This window comes from Struthio camelus, chromosome Z, assembly GCF_040807025.1.
Source record: "Struthio camelus isolate bStrCam1 chromosome Z, bStrCam1.hap1, whole genome shotgun sequence".
Taxonomy (NCBI): Eukaryota; Metazoa; Chordata; class Aves; order Struthioniformes; family Struthionidae; genus Struthio; species Struthio camelus.
In genome coordinates, this window is record NC_090982.1 from 79,819,505 (window position 1) to 79,840,467 (window position 20,963).

General features: G+C 42.3%; 1 protein-coding gene across 10 annotated transcripts in view; it reads right to left on the reverse strand.

Moving 5' to 3' along the window:
• The window catches only part of LOC138060911 (CUGBP Elav-like family member 4), a 721,412-nt gene that overhangs the window by 15,845 nt on the left and 684,604 nt on the right, over positions 1-20,963 (reverse strand). For all 10 annotated transcript variants that reach the window (XR_011137894.1, XM_068928238.1, XM_068928240.1 and 7 more), the window contains exon 12: positions 11,344-11,510. Coding sequence is in view for 9 of the 10 variants with exons in the window: in XM_068928238.1 (XP_068784339.1) it covers positions 11,383-11,510 (128 nt within the window). In the remaining variant the exon portion in view is untranslated. The remainder of the gene's footprint in view (positions 1-11,343; positions 11,511-20,963) is intronic.

Below are 20,963 nucleotides of genomic sequence, written 5' to 3' on the forward strand. Positions count from 1 at the left end.
CACCAGGGTTCTGCTCCGGCCTCAGACAGATGTGCCTGCTAATATGAATCATTTTGTTCAATTGGATTATTCTGATGGAGAGCGGATCCCTGCCACTCTATGGAACACAAACAAATGGGGAACAGCTCGCCTCCAGTTGTGACCAGCCGTCTGCGTTCATTAGGAGGCAGCTCCAGGCTCCATAGGTAGCTTGGCAGGATGGCATCCTGGTACTGGTCCCTTCCGCCAATGCTTCTGCTCCTTTCTATACTACCCCTCGTGCACAGAAAAAGTCCACAACTTAATGTGGCCCTGAGCCTGGCTTGGCACTGTGATGTGTGCATTATTGACACCTTTCCTGCGTTTATCATCAGGTGCATAGGCAACAGGATCCTCCCTCTCCTTTGTCACGAAGAACAGTCCTTATCTGAATACATAACAAAAATGTCTAACTATCTGTCCTGGCCTTCCTAGTGTTCTGTGCCTGATGCCTTTCATACTGACACCTGAGAAACAGCAGACTACATATTTGCTGTTGAGCCTTCTTTATTCTCGTGCTCTCCAGTTATTTAGGCAAAGGGACAGGGACGATATGCTTTTAAAGGCTTAAGGTACTATATTAATCAAAGGAAAGAGATAAAAATCCATGTGAAATCTTCCAGACAGAGATCCTGTCAGTCTATGGTTTGGGATTTTAGTGTTGAAAATGTTGGGTCAACCTCTATAATATGGTGTGTTCAGGCACCAGACATGTGTTTATCTGTCTGTCTAAATACAAATTCTGCCTTCTGTGAACTATAAAAACCCTAGTAGAGTGACATTACCACTTCTCAAATCAACAGAACGTACTGAGCATACATAACTTGGGGAGGAATTAAAGAGGCAATGAGAAAGGCCAGAAGAGAAAAAGCAGAGGATTTCTACTCCCTGCATATGTATCCAAATCCCAGAACAGGTCTTTAGTTGGTATCAGTATTGCTCCATTCAAACCTATCTTCTTCCCCAGTGAAGGAGTGGCCCAGCATTTCTGGAGCTAGCTTTGATTCTCAGGGCAAATCTCATTCCAGAGCATTTCTGAAGGAAGAAATGATTTTCAGTTTATTCCTAAGCAACACCCAGGAGTTATTTCCAGGAATCACGGCGAATACCAGAGGCCAAACTGTCAAAAAGTAGGGCTGCACTGAAACAGAAAAGACCCCAAAGCCAACCATGGTGCCAGTTCACATGCCATTATAAACAGCCCTTGAGCATGCTTAGCAATAAAACAATCTGCTGAGAAGTTAATTCCTACCTTTCGGCTTATGTATAGCAATGATTTTCAGGAGCAAGATATTTCATCACTTCTGATCAGGATCTGTGCACCTTTTTCTGATTGCATTACAGTGGTCTTCACAGAGAACAGGACAATGATCTACATGAATTCATAGCAGGACTTAGTCTAACAACCTCTATACCTAATAATGCCCTTGTAAACTAACAGCAGAAGGCCTCAGATACCAATCCCTCTTGTGAATGCACTAAATCTCTTAAGAACTGACATGTAAGAGCCCAGTTTCCTAGAGCAGCTGCTGGGTTGCCTGCCTGCTTGGCTCCCTTTACCAGCACCTATTCTGCCATTATGAAGCAGTGTGTGCCATGCGAGGAGAATGCACAGAGGAAAATGAAGAGCATGGAAAGCATTCACTTCTCATACATCGCAGGAAATGTGATGCAATGTTTGCCAATGGGTGGAGATGTTTCCTTGAGAGGGGAGAAAAAAAGAGAATCTTATCCAGCAAAGATAAATTTTTAGGTGACTTAGCCCATGAATTTCATGGGGTTCATGCTGGGTTTAGTAGCTGGCGCCGCTGCTTCCCAATCTTTAGAAATCAAGATAATGCGATCCTATCTTCCTTTGGAATAAACTTCTTTTTATAAAGATATTGTATTACAGCACTCTACCATGATAACCAGGGCTCCAGTCCACAGCTCGCTCAAATCGACTGAAAGATGTCTGTTGGCTTCAAGAACTGGGCCTTACATAGCCAGGAATCTCAAAGGCAGGCATCTGGTTGCTGTAAGGATTTTAAAGAGCTAGGCCAGACTTGAAAATCTTCCCTTTCCCTGGCTTGAAGGGAGAGTGGCTTTTTAACTCAAAGAGGAAAGTCTGTTCCAGTTGCGTTTCATTGCTGAGGTAAAGCGCTACGCAGCTAGTAAACATGCACAATAGTTCTGAATGATCAGTTACCCTGCTTTATATGGGATGGATATTTCAGAGCAACCAGTTGCTGGATCCATCCTACATAGCAAAAAGGGAAGAACTGGGGATGGAAAATCTCTCCCCAATAATGAGAGGAATCCATTTTTCCAGAGAGAATATTGTGTCTAACTATAGCTCTCAAGGGATGGTAAGATTATTTCTCCTGTTTGTAATTCAGTGTCATAATTTTTTTTTTTTTTAACTCAGCCACAGGACTGTGTTTTGAGATAGGCACATGCATTCCCTAATCTCTCTGCTCTAAAAAGACCAGAGTGACCAGAATAGTGGCACTGCATATCTCTCTGCTTTTGTAAATGATTGAAATATCTCTGCTAGGAAATTGTTTAGAGGAGTTGAATAAATAATAGTAGGCCTAAATCCTTGGCTACCACAGATCACTATCACTCTGCTGACTTCAGAGGTGCTGGTGACTGACACCACCTGAGAACTTCACCCAGTCACGGATGTGGCTAGGACCTTTCCAGGAAGAGCACTGTATTTTCACTCATGGTGCTTCTTGGTCAGGAAATGACTTAACTGCTGTCCTCCTTTCCCCTTCCAGCTCAGCCTTCTACCCTATCTTTCCAAGAGCTGGATGAAACTCAGCTAAGTGGAAAAACGGCTCATTTGAAACGAAAGTGGTCTTCTGTAACTGCAGTCTCATGGCAGGATGAAAGACGCCTGGGAAACTGGGTTTGTAAACCTTCAATTCTCTGCTCAGGCCGAATCAAGCACTTCAGAGACCAGAGTTTTGATATTCACTTGTATCTGGCCAAAGTTGCCGTACCCATGAATTATTCAAACATGCAATTATTGCATTTGATATATCACTGGATATAACTGTGGGAATGAGAAACAGTGTTCTAGTGCAGCTGATTGTATATGCCTTCCAAACCATAAGGACATCAATTTAAGGTGCTCACATTGATGGAGCACTCTGCAACCCCTTATTAAGATTCTTGCCAGCTCCTGTAGCAGTATTCCCCTGCAGACTAAATTTCATGGAGTTTTGCAGCCTTCTTTTCCTTTATACCTACAGTGTAAATGCCAAACACGACCCCATACAGCTCCAAATCATGGTTCTGCAGTAGCCCTGAAAGATCAACAGCAATAAGACCAGACCATTTTCAGCCTACTGATCAGGTCACTAGAGAAGTGACCTGAGTCCTGTGAACCATGTATGGAAGCTGACTTGTAACTTTGATTTTACCAGGAGTTTCCAGTTTCCCACATTAAGCTTCTCCGCTAACTCACTTTTCCTGAGGGTCACAGGGCTGTGCCCTGCCTTTGGCCTATGCTGCCCATACCATCTTTCGCTGGACAAAAAGCATGTTTGTGATGCTTATGTTTGTATTTTAAATACACAACAGGCAGATCTGTTAGTCTGGCAGCATCTGAAGCATAAGGCCATCTAAGAGGAGCAGCTCTTGCCCGAAGTCCTAGACTGTTATGGTCTCGTGCACTGAGCTTTGAACTGTTTGCCCTTTGCCTTCTCTGTGCTGCAACTCCCCAGGTACTTGTATTTGCAAATTGATACTGTGCTTCTCTCTCGTCCACTCATTCACTAATGAGCTCTACTCTCCCCAGTATCAAAAGACTTTTCTGGCTTGTCACTTATTTGAACGTCCTGTATGAAAAATGTCCCCATTTTTTAGAATTCATCCTGGACTATTTATTCCAAGCTCCTTTCCCTGTGGGTCTTTCCCCTCTCTCGTTTTCCTTATATCTGTTTTATTTAGCACAGGATTGCATTCTGTCAAGGCTTGCTGCTGCTGAAACAAACATTTTGGCTATGGGCGTCTCCTGTGTTTATCCATCTCTTTGACTCTCGTTTGAAATTATAGCTGCTTAAAACCTCCCTCTGTTTCTTGGCGTGCATTTTCCAGTTTTTCTTCAAGTTGCAGTCCCTTGTGCACCGGCCTAGCAAATCTGTGGGCTGGCTGAACTTAATGAAAAACTTCCTTAGAAGGGTACTGTGTTTGGCTTATGCAGCTGCCCATTAACTGAAGCAATCAAGGTTCACACTGTTTAGATCAAAGGGCTCTAAATCTGACCTACTCAGCCAATTTGCATGATACGGTCCGCACGACACGCCCTCCCCATCCCAATAATCTTGTTGGTCAGGTGGCTGAATATAACACCCCCTCTGTCAGCCCTGGAGCTTTTGGGGTTTTGTTGTTAGAAACCTTTGAGAATGGCACATTGGTACCAAGCTTCTGGTCCTTTCATAGTAGGGACAATTCAGCAGGTTCCTTGCTGCTGGAGTGATTGGGAAAAGTTCTCACAAGCCTCAAAAAGTTTACGTTAGAGCATCAGGACCAACTGTATCATAATGGGATGAGAACTGGGAGGTTGCTTTCATATCTATTATTTAATTCTGCAATAATTGCATTACCTAATGTTTAAAAAAATGGGTACATAGGTTTTAATGAAGAATTCATGCTCTAACTAAAAGAAAGTGTTACAGTATTGCATTGTGCTGCTGTATCACTCCCATGACAAATAGTGCAGATCCGTTAGTGACCTACATGGACTCATTTAGATGCAAACACAGCAATACTCCTGAAAAGCTGCCCTGCTTTGAGGAAGAACAAGTTCCAAATATTGCTGAATGGAATTCGGTCTCAGAGCAGTAATTACTGATTGTAATTTTGGAGTAAATGCGGTAATTAATTATTGTCGTTTTCCATCAGTGCATTATATTGTGTGCCAATCTTAGAATAACTACAATAATTAGCAAATGGAATTTTGCATGCACTGGTATTGAAACTGTGGTTTATAAAACAGACATGAGAATTTTACCATAATAAAGTTATTAGTAATTTAAATGGGCAGACAGGTTAAAAAGGATCAGCAAGAAAAGAAAAAGATTTCCTTGTCAGTTTTGCAAACACTTTATGTAGTTTGGTTTTGAGGCGCTTCCAGTTATATTTACTTCCACACTCTCATGTACTAGCACAATAGTGCAAGGTTTGGGTTACAAACACACTGTGAGGGATGTTTAATTTAATCATCACAGTTGTCAGTGGAAATTAAAAGGAAAAGTAATTCAGAAAAGAAAAAAAAGGTTGAACTGATGTTTTCCCAGTACCTAAAGAGACTTTCCTAAATGAAGCTCTGCTGATTTTACTCTCACTTTATTCACTTGTACTAAAGCTTGTGCTGGAGTACTGTTTTGATGTAATTATACTCACGCAAATTTCCATAATGTAAGCAAGTCCTAAACGATCTAAGTGATAACTAAAGGAGGGAAATGACAGTAATCTGTGCAGAAGGAAGAGGAATTGGTTAGCATGATTGTAGGAGGCATAACTACAAGAAATGGGATTAGATTCTGATAAAGGATATTTAGTTTGAATCTCAAGAAAAACAGTCTAACAGACATCAGTGAGATCAATCCAACTGCAGAATACTCTCCCACTGGAAGTAATACAAGCCTATCTGAGAGGGCAAGCAACCCAAAATTCAGTAAAAGCTAGACTTTCATCTGGCTTTACACTGAAGTGATCCGAAATGACAGGAAGAGAGAGCCAGAAATGTTCCCTCAACATTACTTTTCGTGGGCATTTGGAATTTTGTTTGTTTCTTTGAATTGTGGCTGATAATGCCTGCTTATTTCAAAAACAGATTTTTTTTTTCTTTTATTTTTTCTCTCTTATCAGGGAACAGACAGCGGGAAAAATGCAGTGTTTTCCAGTTTGGTAGCCAATGCATTCCAATGGAAAAAATGACATTTCCTATTGGAAAAATATCAATTGTTCCAGCCAGCTACAATAACAAGCGTCTCACAGCTTCTACAATAAACCACACATCAGCACATGTTTGAGACACTGTGAAGGAGGATCTGAACATCTTTTCTCTGTACTCAGACTGTAACGAACGCTGTTATTTCCCCTGATATTTTAGTGAAGCAGGTTGCCTGGGCGTGCAGTCTTTTAATCTTTGCCGCTACTCCCCTTGGAAGACTATCGCACAGCTGAAAAAAAAAATCTTACTGTTGGCCACTTCTTCCCTGTTCTGCCTCACTTTGCCTCACTCACTCAGTTTGTCTCCCTCACACTCACTTCGTCTCACTCAGTTCCATCCCAGTGCTCCAGGCTGCTCTGATCCAAACGTCCCCTGCCATCTCTAGCTTTAAATAAAACTTCAAGAGCAGCGTAACTGAGGTGGTAAATAATGCTTTGTAAATAATGATCAGTCACCGAAATGAGACCACAGAAGGGGAATGGGTCTTCACTGTTCTTCTGTACAATATCGTTTAGTGATCTATCAGCTGGATTCTCCTAGGCTGCTCTGTTAAGTCCTAAATACTGACAAGCTGTGAATTAGGGCAGTTCTAGGCGCGATTGTCCTGTTACGATTCCTACAAGGTTACTATGGATGAGACAGTTGGGAACTAGCTCCTAGATCCTGCTTGGGGAGGCTGGATACTTCTACACGTGGTAGGAGGAGAAGAGAGGCTTGTCTTGTGGTTGGTCCTAGTGGGACCTAGCCGCCTAGTGGGACCTAGCCGGCCTCACAAGGGCTCCCCCACGCACCCTGAGGCATGGCAGGGTGCACCTTCAGCTTGTCATACTGTAAGGTACGTAGTGGCTCTGAAGAGCGGCCACCCAAGCGAGCTGTAGGTTTCATTATTTCATGCATTTACTATCTGTAAGAAACATTAAGTGCCTCCGAATCCTTACTTCCTAGTCCTGAGGGGGGATTTGTAATAGAATATATTGATTTTGGCAGAGTTGCCTCAAATGATCCTCCTCTCCTTCTTTTGCTTTCTTTTCCTCCCACCCCCTTACCCTCCTTGTCTTTTGCTACAACCACCTCTGTAATTAGAAAGAAAAAGAGAGAACAGTGGCAGCCATTTTGGAAGTGTTTTGCCATCTGAATTCTTCAGGGCTTTGCTTGCTGCAGCTTGTGGGCTTATCTGCCACATCACAGAGACCCTTTCAGTGTTTGACAGCAACTTTAGAGCGCTTCCAAGGAAAACAAAGGATTTCAAATCGCTATGGCCTTGACTGCTTCTGTCCCATAAGGGAGATTTAGAAGTTAAAAAAAAATGCATTCAGAATTAAAATTGAGTGAAGATCTTTCTTCCTTGGTTGGGAAAAACACTCTGGTGGCTTACATCAAACTGGGTGCTGCTTGTGTTTTTTTTTGGCAGCTTCTTATTTTTGGAAAGGAGTTTGATAAAACAAAGCTCTTCCTTAGAAAAATCCCAATTAAAAAGTTTCTCGAGCATACTCTTGAAGCACATGATTAATTGCCCTGATGTCAGTATGGCTATGCGCACGCTTCAAATTGGAATTGAGATAAGTACCCTGAAGAGCTGTGACCAAAGTAAAAGAAGATAAAAAACATACAGAGGTTGTTGTGTTTCTGCCAGTTAAGGGAGCTGACTGCTCTCAAGCTTTGCAATAGCTCTCTGTGTGGTACCAGGGGGCCCAGCTGGCTTCAGTCCTAGTGTTTTTAGGAAACTTCTCATTGCAGTAATGATGCGTCTACTGACTGAGCCAGTCAGAGTCTTCCAGTGGCATTTTGGAGGCACACTGGAGGCTGCACATCAAATCACCACATTGCTGAGCCAAGGACAACTGACCCATCTCTAAGTAATGTTTATTAGTGAGGGCTCAGCCCTGCGCTGACTGCTATTGCACAGCCCTGGCTGGAACCTGCCTTGTATCTGGCCACGTCGGAGCATGACTAAAAATCCTATATCTGCTTGGTACAGATGTTTCCTAATACCAGAAAACATGAGCTTAAAAGGTAGCTGGATCTTCTGAGCTTTTGACTCTCCCTTGCCACCTCCAAGTATCCTCTCCAACCTAACTTGGCAAGGGACTTCCTGTACTAAATCAGATCCCTCTTTGTGATACCCTCCTTTGGTGTCCTCCTGGGGCACCACATGCACTTGGCTAATTCCTTTTGCTACGTGAAAAACAATACACACAAAGTTTTTTCCAGGAGAAATCTCTCCTGCTAAGACAGGTAGATCTTTGACTTTTCCAATAGGTTCACCAAGGTGAGATTCAACAAGAGGACAAAGACCTTTGAGCTGCATCCCTCCACTTTGTTAGAGATTATCTACACCTCTAACAAGGGTGCCTATAAGTAGAGGGGGGAACTGATCCGGTGGTAACAGCTGAGCTGATTTTGCTGCACAGCTGAGAAATAGAATCAAAGTAAAAGTCAAGAAAACTAAAGGACTTCTCAATTAAAGGCTACTATTCAAGACTGTTCTGCTTTGCACAAGCAGAGGAAAGAAGTGCTGAGAGAGAGAGATTTGCAATTTTATTGCCATTTTACAGCTGATTTCTGTCTGTATAATTTATTTTGAGTGTGGAGGAAGCCCTAGCCCTACTACTGAGTGACCTTTTTATAAGAAAAAGGCTCAGACCCCAGGTCAGCCTGGTGATGACAGGCAGAGGTAGAGTGCTTCATAAAGAACCACGACAGCCAAAACACTGTGGACTCTTCCTAGGAAGTCTCTAACAGCACACAAGAATCTACAGCCCAGCACTTCTCACACTACAGTAAGAATCAAGCATATCCTCTGTGATCACAGCTACACCACAATATAAGCCCATTGCTTGACATCAACGAACCAGGGAGAGATTTCCAAAACTGGATGGAACTGTGTTCCTCAATTGCTCTGCAGTTGTTACTGAAAATCTCTCCAACAAAGGCAGTCCCTGCATTAACAAAACAGCATGCATGCATCTCCCAGTCTGCCCCAGCACTTCTGAGCAAAACCTGTGGTAACAAGCCAGTGTGATGAAGCAAAAAGCATTTGGATATGGAAACACATCTTAATTTCAAGCTTCCAAGAGGCCTTGTCATAAGCAAGGAAAAGAAAAGAGGTATTTGAAGAGGGAGAACACACTCATAGTTATCTTTGCATAGGCATGTATAAGGGAAATACTAAGCTCTGGAGGTTATATCTGGGGTCATTATTGCCACAGAGATCCTAAAAACCCCGGTGAAATTAACACGTGTACCTAATATGTTTATGAAAGGTTTCTTGATCTGCTCCATGTCATCTTCAGTGCAATATCGCTTTCACAACCATTTTGGTACCAATCCTTAATTCTCAGTGCAATGGATAGTGCTCTGAAGACTGGAACAAAGTATTTTCAAGAATGTTATAGACATCAGTGAAAAATTAGAACACTTTGCAGTTCTTTGGAAAGGCTGAAGATGGGTACGTCCTGATCAAATCTTAGACGGGTCAGCAAGGCCTGGATCAAAATCACTGAATCTTAGACATTATAGTCATAACGGTCTAGAAAGGCCACCTAACCCACCTTTGTGTCCCAAATCACAGATCCAGAAATTCCTACTGGAAGGAAAATTTGGGAATGTAAACTGTTTATTGTAGCTTAGGACCACCTAGAGTGCTGGTCTTATTAGAGAATCTCTGATGTGGAATGGCTTCGGCAGCAGAGAGAATCCCCTGTCTCTGTAACAAACATATCCTTTTATGTATTTTTGTTTATCCAGGAATTATCTAAAGAGAAAGCTGGCCAACGATGGAAAACAGACAGAACATTTTGGGCCCAGCAGAAAAGGAGGGAGCTGAATTACAGGGAATGTGCCACTGCTGACACAAATGTAATTTACCAATCCTCATACCCTTCTTGGATAGCAGTGCCTGATGCCATGAGAGGTGGAAGCTCACCTATCATCTGTGATACCATGCAATGTAAAGCATGCCTGGAAACAACATCAGGAATAGCAGTGTTCTACCTTTGCTATCATTCAGGATGGCTCCACCACCTGTCAACATGCTTTTTACTTGGCAGCTAAAGGTGGGGCACTCTCTGTAATGCTATCACTGTTCTCTTTGAAAAGAGAACCAACTAATGGTTCATGTCATTTTGTCATGGCGTATGGGAAGGTTATAGTGTTCAAAGGTGACTGTTTGAGTTAAAATCCTAAGCCCCATCATCAAAAGTCGCTGCCATATTCATGACACGGTGTACTGCAGTGCAGGGAATCTCCCATTTAGCTCCAGGAAAGCTGGTGTGTTTACACAGCACAGGCCACTGATATCTGGCTTCACCTTGGAGATCTCTGGTTTCTGCTGCACTCTGCAGCGTAGACATGGAAAATCCAGGGCACCAAGAGTCCTGATAACCCTAAATATTTGCAAAAAGAGTGGGAGGTAGGTACTTTGATTATTTTATGCACCTGGAACCTTTTTATACACGTACAGGGCCTTTAAAAACGGGGCTTAGGCTCTGAAGACATATAGGCATTTTTGAATACATTATTCAGCATCTATTCTTCATTTTTATCATTGGTGATAGGCTGAGATTCCAGTGACACAAGCTTGTTTTTCTGATATTTTTGACATTATTACAGGCATTAGGCATTTCCTTGGAACATCAGGCTAGCTCCTTTCCAACAACACCACAAAGTACATGAGACTAACAATGAGACCCTCGTTCAAATATTTGTAGGTGCTCACTCAAGCAAAGCTTGCTTGGCTTTGGTTGAGTTTTATCTACCCACAGGAGTAAACAGTAACTGAGCAAGATGTGAGCATGGATCCTTTTGTTCATTTCTTGGGCATGGGAAGAAAGAAATTAGGAGTCATTTAGTTGTTAGGGAGAAGTATTCACACACAATTATTATGCTGGGATGAAACTGGATACAGACTATACCGCATGAAGAATGAAGAATGCTTTGAAACATTTGCAACACAGAGCTATTGAGACAGACGCTGTCCCAGCCCAGTCGCCTGGGATTAAACTGCAGCCCAGTCCCATCTCTTAACTGCAGATTTTCTTCAGCCACCAAAAACGCTCTCTTTGGCCGAGGGGAATCAGAACAGCTGTTGACTCCCCTCTAGTGACCGGGAAGACTTTTTAGAGATGCAGGATGCCACTGGAGGGGGGAACTTGGCTCAATCCCTCATTAAGCATCCTTCTGCCTCTCTTTCTAACGAGGTGCACACACAAACAGTTCCTGGTTTATGTGTGGGTGTGTGTCTGTGTGGTGCAGCTCTAGCCAGAGGCCTAAGTGAAAAAGACAGCTGCTAGAGGATCGCAGAGCTGAATCTTTTCAAGAGTCCACAACACAAAGAGAGGCTAAGACCACAGCTGACATCCCCTGCCCCATGCAGTTACCTGTGCTAGTGCTTTGTATCCAGCGGTTCCCACAACTCTTCAGTAGGGACGATTAGCATCCTTTGGCCTCTTGAGCTGCACCTTCAGCCTCTTCATGCCAATCTGGAAGCCGTTCATAGCTTGGATGGCAGCTTGGGCACTGGCAGGATTGTCAAAACTCACAAAACCTGTCAAAACATGAGGCAAGGCGGAGGGCTTAACGAGCTGAAGGGGGCAAGGCACATACATGCAACGACCACTGAGAATGAACATGGGGAAAGGGGTGAGGGTGGCGGTAGGGAGGGAGTGAGCAGGTAGGTGGGTGGGTGGGTGGGCAGGAAAGTGAGGAGAGGATGGTTGCCAGTGGGGGACGGAGGGTAGGAAGGGTTGTTACAGATCGGGGTCCCAGGACACTGTGCCTGGTCTGTGTGCCATTTCAGACACAACACTGTGAAGCTTGGGGATACAAATGCTGGTGCCAGAGTACCAGCACACACAAGATTGGAGTCACCTTTGCTCTGGGTGTCAGCAGATGTGATGCATGGTTTCAAGGCACTTGTTCTCTTTCCCTCTGTCATGACTGGGGTAACTCTCTACGCCCTTCCTCACTCTCTAGCATAACCTTTCCTTTGCCTTCTAATATTCACAAAGAAGGGAACCTGATTTACCTACTGCTACTTCCTCATTATGGCAATATAAGTAAGACATGAATTTAATAAGCTCTCCATTATAGTATTCATTGGCATGGATAGTTTGATTGTTGGCCACTTAAACCATATGAGGAGCTTTATTAACTGGCACTTACTGCAGATTCTTTTTCTTTATGTTGACTCTGCAGTTGAGAAAGATGAACTCTAGTGCTTTCCTAACACGGTTTCCATAAGTAGTTTCACACCTTGTCAGCACATCAACCAATCAACCATGGAGAGCATCCAGCAACAGAAACGCCCTTAGTAATTGAATATTGTACCTACAGGCTACCTAAGAGGCCATTCTTTGTCTCAGTGGAAGAGTTGCCGTTTGGAGATCAGAAGAGCCAAGACAGGTCAGATTCGAGCAGGAGTCAGTTCATCTAACTCATTCAGCTTTGGGGAGATTTTTTGTTTGTTTGTTTGTTTTTAATATGTTAGCTCCAGGAACTCCCTTGCCCAGACTGTATATGCCTTTAGCTGGAGTGACTGCGGGACTGAAACATGCGTGAGGCAGGAGGCCAACACCTTGTATAAGAAGTGCCTCTGATACCTTTGCCAGAAATGTCCTCATGTGCCAACAGCATCTCTGAGCACAAACACCAGGTAAGACTAGCCTGGATCAGCCTGCACTTCAGACCAAGCCATCTGTTTTCCTAACCCTGCAAAGCTCTGGCAGCGCAAATCATCCCCTGAAACCCGATGTCTCTTGATAAAGAGGCTGAAATGAAGAGGCAGTTTGAGGCAGCCCCTCAAAAAGCTAATGCTATACATTTGCTGCCAGTGATACACCTGTTCCTGACACCAACACAGGACATGGTTTACAGCTCTGGGCTGCTGTACCGTGACTGCATTCAGCAGCACCTCTCTCTGGTTTAGTTCATCCTGGAAAGCAAGTCTCACCAGTGACATATGACAGATTGCATTTGAAAAAGACACACACACACATGCATACACACACATAAACAAACACATCTTCTCACTCTTATCTTAAAGCTGTACTCCCTGCCTTTGGCTAATAACATAGGTTTATGAGAGGTCAAAAAATTGATAATCTTAACCAAAGTGAAACAACAGGTTTACTGAGTGTGGCAGATGCGGTTTCAAGAGAGAGACCTACAGAATAAGCAGGCATCCCTCTTCTTCCTCTCCTCTTGAAGCCAAGGTTTCAAGTAATTGGCTCTCTATGGAGTTATCCTGCCAACCACCTGGATGAAGATGTCCCAGCATTGCAGCTCTGAAGATGCGAGCAAACGAGTTGCTCAAGCCTCACAGAAGTCATCAATCACTGGACAGAAAACTGGAAAGTAATGGTGAGTAATGATCTGGGGTGTTATTAAATAGCAATGGACCTGCTCTTGCAATCCCTTATTAGCCAGTAAGCATCTGGTAATGTTCCCAATTTACGTCTGGCTTGTTGAACAATCTATCAGTCAACAAGGTCCTATGTTTGATCTCAGCAACGGAACAAACAAAGCACCTGCTGATTTTGTCTGCGTGGGTTCAGGCTTTAAATGCTGCCGGAAGCACCACTGGAAGTGCTTTACTTGAGTTTGAACTTGCAATTTGCTGTCTAGCTACCTCACATGTTTGAACGTACATCATAGTGAAAGTTAGTTCTTTTTAAAATCACCTCTGGAGTGTTAATACTCCTGTCCAAGACATATCAGCTACATCTATATCAGTAAATTAAAATAGTGCCAGGGAAAGTTCACCGTCACTGGAGTCCAATCATCCATGCCATTAAGTTTTTAGAAAGGTCCTTGACAGAGCTGTGGCTTGTGCCTAACTCCAAACAGTTCCTGGGCACAGTTTGAGTATTAGCACAGGACAAGGGGCTGTTTTTAGCAGTTAGCTTGGACGTGGCCATGATATTCTGAAAAGTAAGGGAATTTAATACTTTGGGTATGGGTTGTTCTTTGCCAGCTGGCCTCAGTGCTAGAGAAAAGTGCCAGGTATGTTTATTTTACTAATATAAACACAGCTACCAAATATCACAGCGAGGTGGCTGAAGATAATTAGATAATTATTTACATTATGCTTTACAAAACTTACTTGCCTCTGAACTTTGATTTCTACTCTTTCAGCTGATCCTGTTGCAGTGTATCTTCTACTGACCAAATGTGCCTGTCCAGGGTGTATCTACATGTGCATCTACCTGTGAGAAAATCACGCTGGGATCCTAAACTAATCCACGGAGGTCTAGCCAATAGTCAGTAGAGTGTAGGATGCAATTTCTGTCTTCCTTTGGGACATGTCTAGCTGTGCCCAAATGAATCACTCTGCAATAGCAGGGATCAGCACTGACTGCAATGACGCTACATATCTCACTCAAACCGAGGTGCCTATAATGCAGGCTTTATCTAGTTCCACAATTGGGAATGACATCTCCAGGCAAAATTGTATTAAGTGGCTATTATCTGGGTGACTCACTCCCCAAAGTGGTCTTGCTGATTCATACTCCAGATACATGCAAACCCCACTAGAAATAGTGGTGGTGTTGATACTTTCAACGGGGATGGCGAGTCTACTATTTGTCCCCTTTTGCAGGGACTAGACCTTTAATCAGATGATAAGCCCTGGTGCTGAGATGCTGATATAGTCATACCCATGCAAGAACTCTTCCTTCAGACAAGCTCACAGAGCTACACTAGTAGCTATCACTATTATCACTTTGCTCTTAAGATGGAATTCTAATTCCATTTCTTCACTCTGTGCAAAGCTGTAAATAATACAGCATTTTAACAAATGGGACTAATAAAAGAGATCAAAAGTGCATTTGCTCACCATATTTCATTTAGACCACAGGATAATGAAGGTGGGAATTGTACCCTGATGCTATTGGTATATCAGCTGCCTGCAGATTTGGACCACATTTGGATGATTTAATTTTTTTTTCCTTAGTTGTCCTGATCTCCACTGCTGCAATATAAAACCTTCTACCAGCTAGCAGCTGAGGACAGAGGGGCCAAGGTTGCTGGGGACAGTGGAGGAGGAGGCCAATAACTGTGCATTCTCCTTGGAAGCACATCCTAGGGAAAGAACAGCTAATGTCTCTAGCTTCATTTGACTGTCCTAGTTTCAGAGGGCTTGATGCGCTCAGAAGTTGTTGGTGCATTCAGCTCTCCCCCTTCCTGTTATTTATGTGCAGTTGTATTTCATACTGTTGAAGGTATTTGGATAGACTCCAAAAAGAAGAAAAGCTATGGCTTGAGAGTTGAGATGTCACAGTGATAGGCAGATAGACAGACAGACAGACAGACAACCAGTGCTGACAATATCATATTCTTTTCTTTTATCAGGTCAAATATCTGCTGGTGGATAATACGGCTGCCACCACAGGTAGATTTTTTTGTTATGTTCACTACTGACAGTTCACCAACTTACTTTCTGCAGGTCAACGTCTGCAACATCAGTGGTGCTACACCAGATTTAAATAGGTATGACTAAGAATGGAATGTGTCTCCTGGGAAAACAGCTTAAATACTTGTTTTCTGAATGGCTTTAATGTTTGGATTCATGGCTATAGGGTCAAAGCATGATGCTGCTACTTCAGCTGCTCAATAAGCTATCTATGTTTTGAACACCACTCCTGCATTGTCATCTACACTCTTGAAGGACAAAAGAGAAAGAGAGAGGTTAAAAGGCTTGAAGCTGTTTCTGTGCATCAGTTAATTAATAATCAGAGAAATATATGTCCCGGTCTGAAGACGGTTGGTAGGAGGACAGGGTTTTGTGATAAATCTATTTTATGTCCATCCCCCCTCTCCCCCCCCCCAGGGATTAGGTAAAAAGGCTGTTCTAATAAATGATTTATCAAAGCAGCAAAGAATCAAGAAATCTGCTAGGATTGCAGCTCAGGGCATCTAATTTTCCTGGTTCTGCAAAGTATCTTCCAGAAAGGGTTGACATTAGAGTCCGTAGCCTTTCGCGACCTGTTCTTCCCTGTGTGACTGTGAAATGATCAGCAGGCAGAAACCGGGACAGCATCTTGGAGGGAGCTTTGGCTGGACTCCCCATTTCTTCCACAGGAAGTCTTGGTAGTAGGGCACGCTGAGGGAGCTTCATGCCCTTCTCATGACAGTGGCATGACTATGAATGTTTTTATGTAACTAAGGGCTCAATTCAAGGGCTGTTCTTCTGTTTTAATCAGCTGAGATGATAAAGAAAGGGATTAGTAAGCTATCTTAGAGTGCATCTGAAGACTACTCTGCAACTGTAATCTTTTCATTCACCATGAGTAGTGGCTCTGCATGGTCATGAATTCATTTGTGCACTAAGTGCAGTCCTAAAGGACCACATCATTAAAATCCCATGGATCCCAAATCGGCCTTTGTGAGTTTTCTCCTTCTCTTTGCATGCTGCAAGAAGAATTAGCAGCTGACATGCAAAACAATATCTTGATGATCTCCTACCAGGTTGGAATAACATGTTGCCTCTCTTTGTCATAAGCCTTCCTCTGGATGGAGCCCAGAGCTTGGTAACTACACTGAAGATCCTCCAAATCAGCATTCAAGAGCATGGCCAATGATGGCTCCAGATGCAAACCTTTGATCCAAAGACCCCTATATTTGGGGGCAGATGGTCCCACTGTGTGTCCACTTATGTAACTAGATTAGTCTCAGGCAATAGAAAGGGAAGTAGGATCCTCAAATAGAGAAATAGTCAACTTTTCTTAAAACTAAGAAGTGTTCTTGGACCTACTTGCCTGATGCTTGCTACACAAAACTACTATCACAGCAACCCACTTTGCAAGAGATTGCAACAGAAATGAATACACATTGGTGCTTACTGGCTTTCTTAGGCCAGAAGTAGATTTTTCTGGTTCTGGGTGTCAGTCCACTTGTCTGACTGCCATGAGAGAAAGACAACAATTCTTACTGGTCTGGTATTGAATGTCACTAGCTAAGCAGAGGACTTCATTCTTCAGAACTTTCCCCTCTTGCCATTCAATCCATATTCATCTCAGTGGAGTGAAATGGGCAGATCAGAAAAGGTAAATACTGTGCACTACAGAATCTGCCTCTCAGCCTGTGGAAGGTAAATTCCCATGCAGTGAAAGAGAAGGAACGGTCTGCACGTAGGCTGGGTACCTAGCACAGAAGTCCATGCCCCGTGTCTCCCTCATGTCCATAGCATAGCCAGTGAGGTGATAAGACGGGGCGTTGTCCAGATTACGAAGATGGGAGAGAGCTGCAGACAGTGCTGGCAGTTGGTTAGGTCACAGGCTCCACTCCTTTCCTTCTTAAGCATTTCTGTTAGCAATTAAGCAATTAGTTATCAATGTAACTGTGCCCTTGGAGCATGGCTTTCTTGCTTTTGTTACTAAACCAACGAAGGGTGAGATCTATGAATTGCAAGGAGGCATTTTTTTGCTGGGATGGCAACAAGGAGGTGATCACATCACAGACACTGTCTCCTCTGCAGGAAGAGCGCTGGGGAGGAGCTCCCACCCTTTTCCCCTCATTGGGAGCTGACCTCTCAGCCTCTCAGCACTTCTCCACTGCCATTTCATTTCTAGGACTGCTCAGTTTTTCTCTTCCTAAGTTTATTAGTCTTATCAGAGAATGGAGGTTTTCCTTTAATTGCCTTGCAAGGTCTTTACCTTGCTATGTTCTTTACACGATGTACCAGCTGCTGTCTTGCAATTTTTTTAGTGCTGTAAAGAATTTCAGGATACAATCTGTATGTAAGTAGCTCTATAATGTATGTGTGCATTGGAAGGTATTGTATTGTAAGGTGATTTATGAGTACTGGAATACTCAATAAAGGAGTATGTCTGCAGATCAAGGGCATAACATTTCAGCTATTTTCCAGTGTCTAATAGGGTTGGATGACTTTTTGGAATATTTAACCTTCCACTGATGTTTAATCATGTCCTAGTGAGATTCGTGTATCCAGTTATCCATCCCATCCATCCATCCATCCATCCACCCATTTTGTAATGTATGAACAGTCAGTAACTGACGACTGTGCTAAACAAGTGCTATTAAATATTTCACTTCTGTGGGATGAGATAATTGGAATCCAATAATATTCAAAGAATGAGCTAAGAAATTTGCTTAACCGTTAATGCTCATTTTTGAAATTTATGGAATATTAGAAAAACTTCAAGTTTTCCTGAAAAACATCTACTGTTAATTTTTAAGTATGTAAACCAGATGACTTGGTAAAATTAGTTAATCATTCATAAATCTAAGTAAAATTATGAAAATATTGATATGAGATGATATGGTAAAGAATTTAAAAATATAGAAGTAATACCCATCAGCATGCTTTAATGGAAAATAGTTGTAAAAAAATGTAAAAAATATTTGTAAATTGTCACTTACAATATGGAAGAGTTTCTAGAAGGCTTCTCCAGGAAAATGCTGAAAGCTTTGTGTTATTCAGTATCTATAACATTTCCTTTGAGATATCTAAAGTAATTACTGGTAAAATTTGCCAATCATACAAAAAATGATGGAGTGATAAATAATGACAGAAGTAAGTCTGACAGACCTAGGTCAATGGGTAGGCTGGATTCTGTTAAACAGTATTCATTTTAACTCAACTAAATTCAAAGTTATGTATCCAAAGGAAAAAAACTGGTAGGCTTTTTTTATTCCTCATAAAAAATGGAATTCTTCACTAGAAGACAATGCCTCTAAAAAGAACATAGGGGTCATGATAACAGCCAAATAAATGAGCTCTCAGCACTATGTTGAACTACTTGAAGGGCTCAGTAACAGACTGTGAATTTTTCAAATAGAAAAAAAAGAGAGCTTGATGATTTCTACTGGATGGAAGCAGGCATTTGACAAATTCAAAATGGAAATAAGACACTGAGTCTGCATTTTTTTTAAATAGTGAAGGTAATTAACTATTTTGGAACATCTTGTTTAGCAATAGGGGTGGAACACTTATCGCATGAAATCTTGACTAAGAGATTTTCTAAAATGGATGCTGTGGCTCAGTCAGAAGGTATGAACCTGACACATGAGCTGAGGTATCTGGCATATGTTATTTAGCAGTTCAGAACAAAGGATGAGAATGGTCCCTTCTGATACTGCCAGTCTGTCTATCTGTCTGTCTAGTGTTCATTTCACACAGGTATTTCGAAAGTCAGTTCTTGCCTACTAATCTGGCATGGACTGCAGTAACAGTCATGACAGAGGTGACAACTGATGTTAATGCTTTATAATAAATGGCCCCAAAGTGTGGGCTGCGGACCACTGAGACAGCTGACTGGTACTCGTTCTTCATCTTGCTTCCAGCTGAGAGAAACTGAACAGATGGGAAGGGGAGATTAAATGAAGAGTGAAAGTAGATGGCATGATTAACTTTCTCTAAAGGTCAGAACACCCAGTGCAGAAGGTAGCTAGAAATACAAGAGCATCTTCCTGATGTCACCTTCCTGTCTTCCCGTGCATGCAACTACTTCCATACATTGATGCAGTGTGAGTGTGAATAGGCAGAGAAGTGGTCCACGTTATTGTGCCCTGCCAGTTGGATGCTCTCCAGGTACTCCCTCAAAGAAGCAGGCCTTCTGTGAAGAAGTCTGAGGGCTGTAGATGCTGACCCCGATCATGATGGTTCAAACCAGTAAGGATTTTTCTGCCTATGATTCTTCTTTTTCACAATCTGTTCTTTCATATTGAAATTGCTGTCATGACTCACATTGAAAGTACATGGTTAAGATTCAAGATTAGACCAGAATTTGAACAGTTTAAATTACTGCATGGCCAGATATGGGATTTTGACTCCTACGTTTATAGAAACAGGCCCGGCGATAACATCTGTAACCAGGGCTCCTGATCATGAAGACCTTTCTCTAAAGTGAGAAAAAGAAGAAACAAAAACCTGATGTGGAAAACTACAACAGATTTCTCATCCTAGGAATGGAGCTAATGTTAACAATTTCTCTTTTTCCTATGATCAGAGCTAATCTAATGGTGAGCAACTAATTACCTTGTGCTCAAGATGGGGGGTCTACCCATTAGGCAAGGTAGGAGCTGAAGTCACCCAATGAATGGATGGAAGAAGTGAAGGATCCAGGTTTCAACCAGTCTTTGGGAACCTCATGAATCAGATGTTGGGACAGTATATATCAGTTCACAGGCCTGCTGTGAACAAGAAGCATTGTGGTTCATCTAAGAGAAGCACCATGTTCAAATCCAGCTGATGATTATCTTCCTCACAGGAACAAGCTAGCCAGCGAGGAATCTTCTATAATTAAGTGAATGTTATTTGGTCCTTTTTTGGGTGATAAATAGAATGGAAGCAATTGCCTAACAGACTTCAGAAACAGAAGAAACTCTTCTTCTTGAATTGCTTTCTGAGAATTGGCCTGTATTGTGAATGTCTGAGGTCCTAACACATTAATATAAGGTTTATAGGGGGAGTATATATAGCTGAAAAAAAAAAAAAAAGATGAATTCTTGAGCAGGCAAGTTCTTCAGGTGTAAAACCAGAAGCAAAGATCAAGCTTAGTTTAACTAAAATGTGAGCGGGACCTAAGCATTTCAAGATGCTTTGAGAGTGTTTCAGAATAAAGATGAAAGGTATTACTACTTCAGATTTGCTGAAGTTGCACAGTACAAAAAAGATGAAAATAGCTACTGAAGCTCTCACCAGTCATATCCCACTCCATTTCTTATCTTAATCTTCATTTGCACTGCTCTTAGGTTCTCTCTTGGATCCTACTTATTTTGCGGGCTCTTGATAAAGAAGATACTTAAGAACAGAAAATCTACCAGAAAGACCAATTATCCTTCTTGGTCTATAAGAGATGTGCGTTATAATTCCTTTTGCTACTATTTCATGGTGGGGAGGTGAATTCCTTCCTGAGTTAAACCAAAAAAAAAAAAAAAAAAAAGGGAAGGGACAACAAATCAGGAATATATGCTATGAATTGTACTAGTGGCTACTGATGATTTTTTAAAATCAGTTCCCGTGTCCCAAACAATCTCT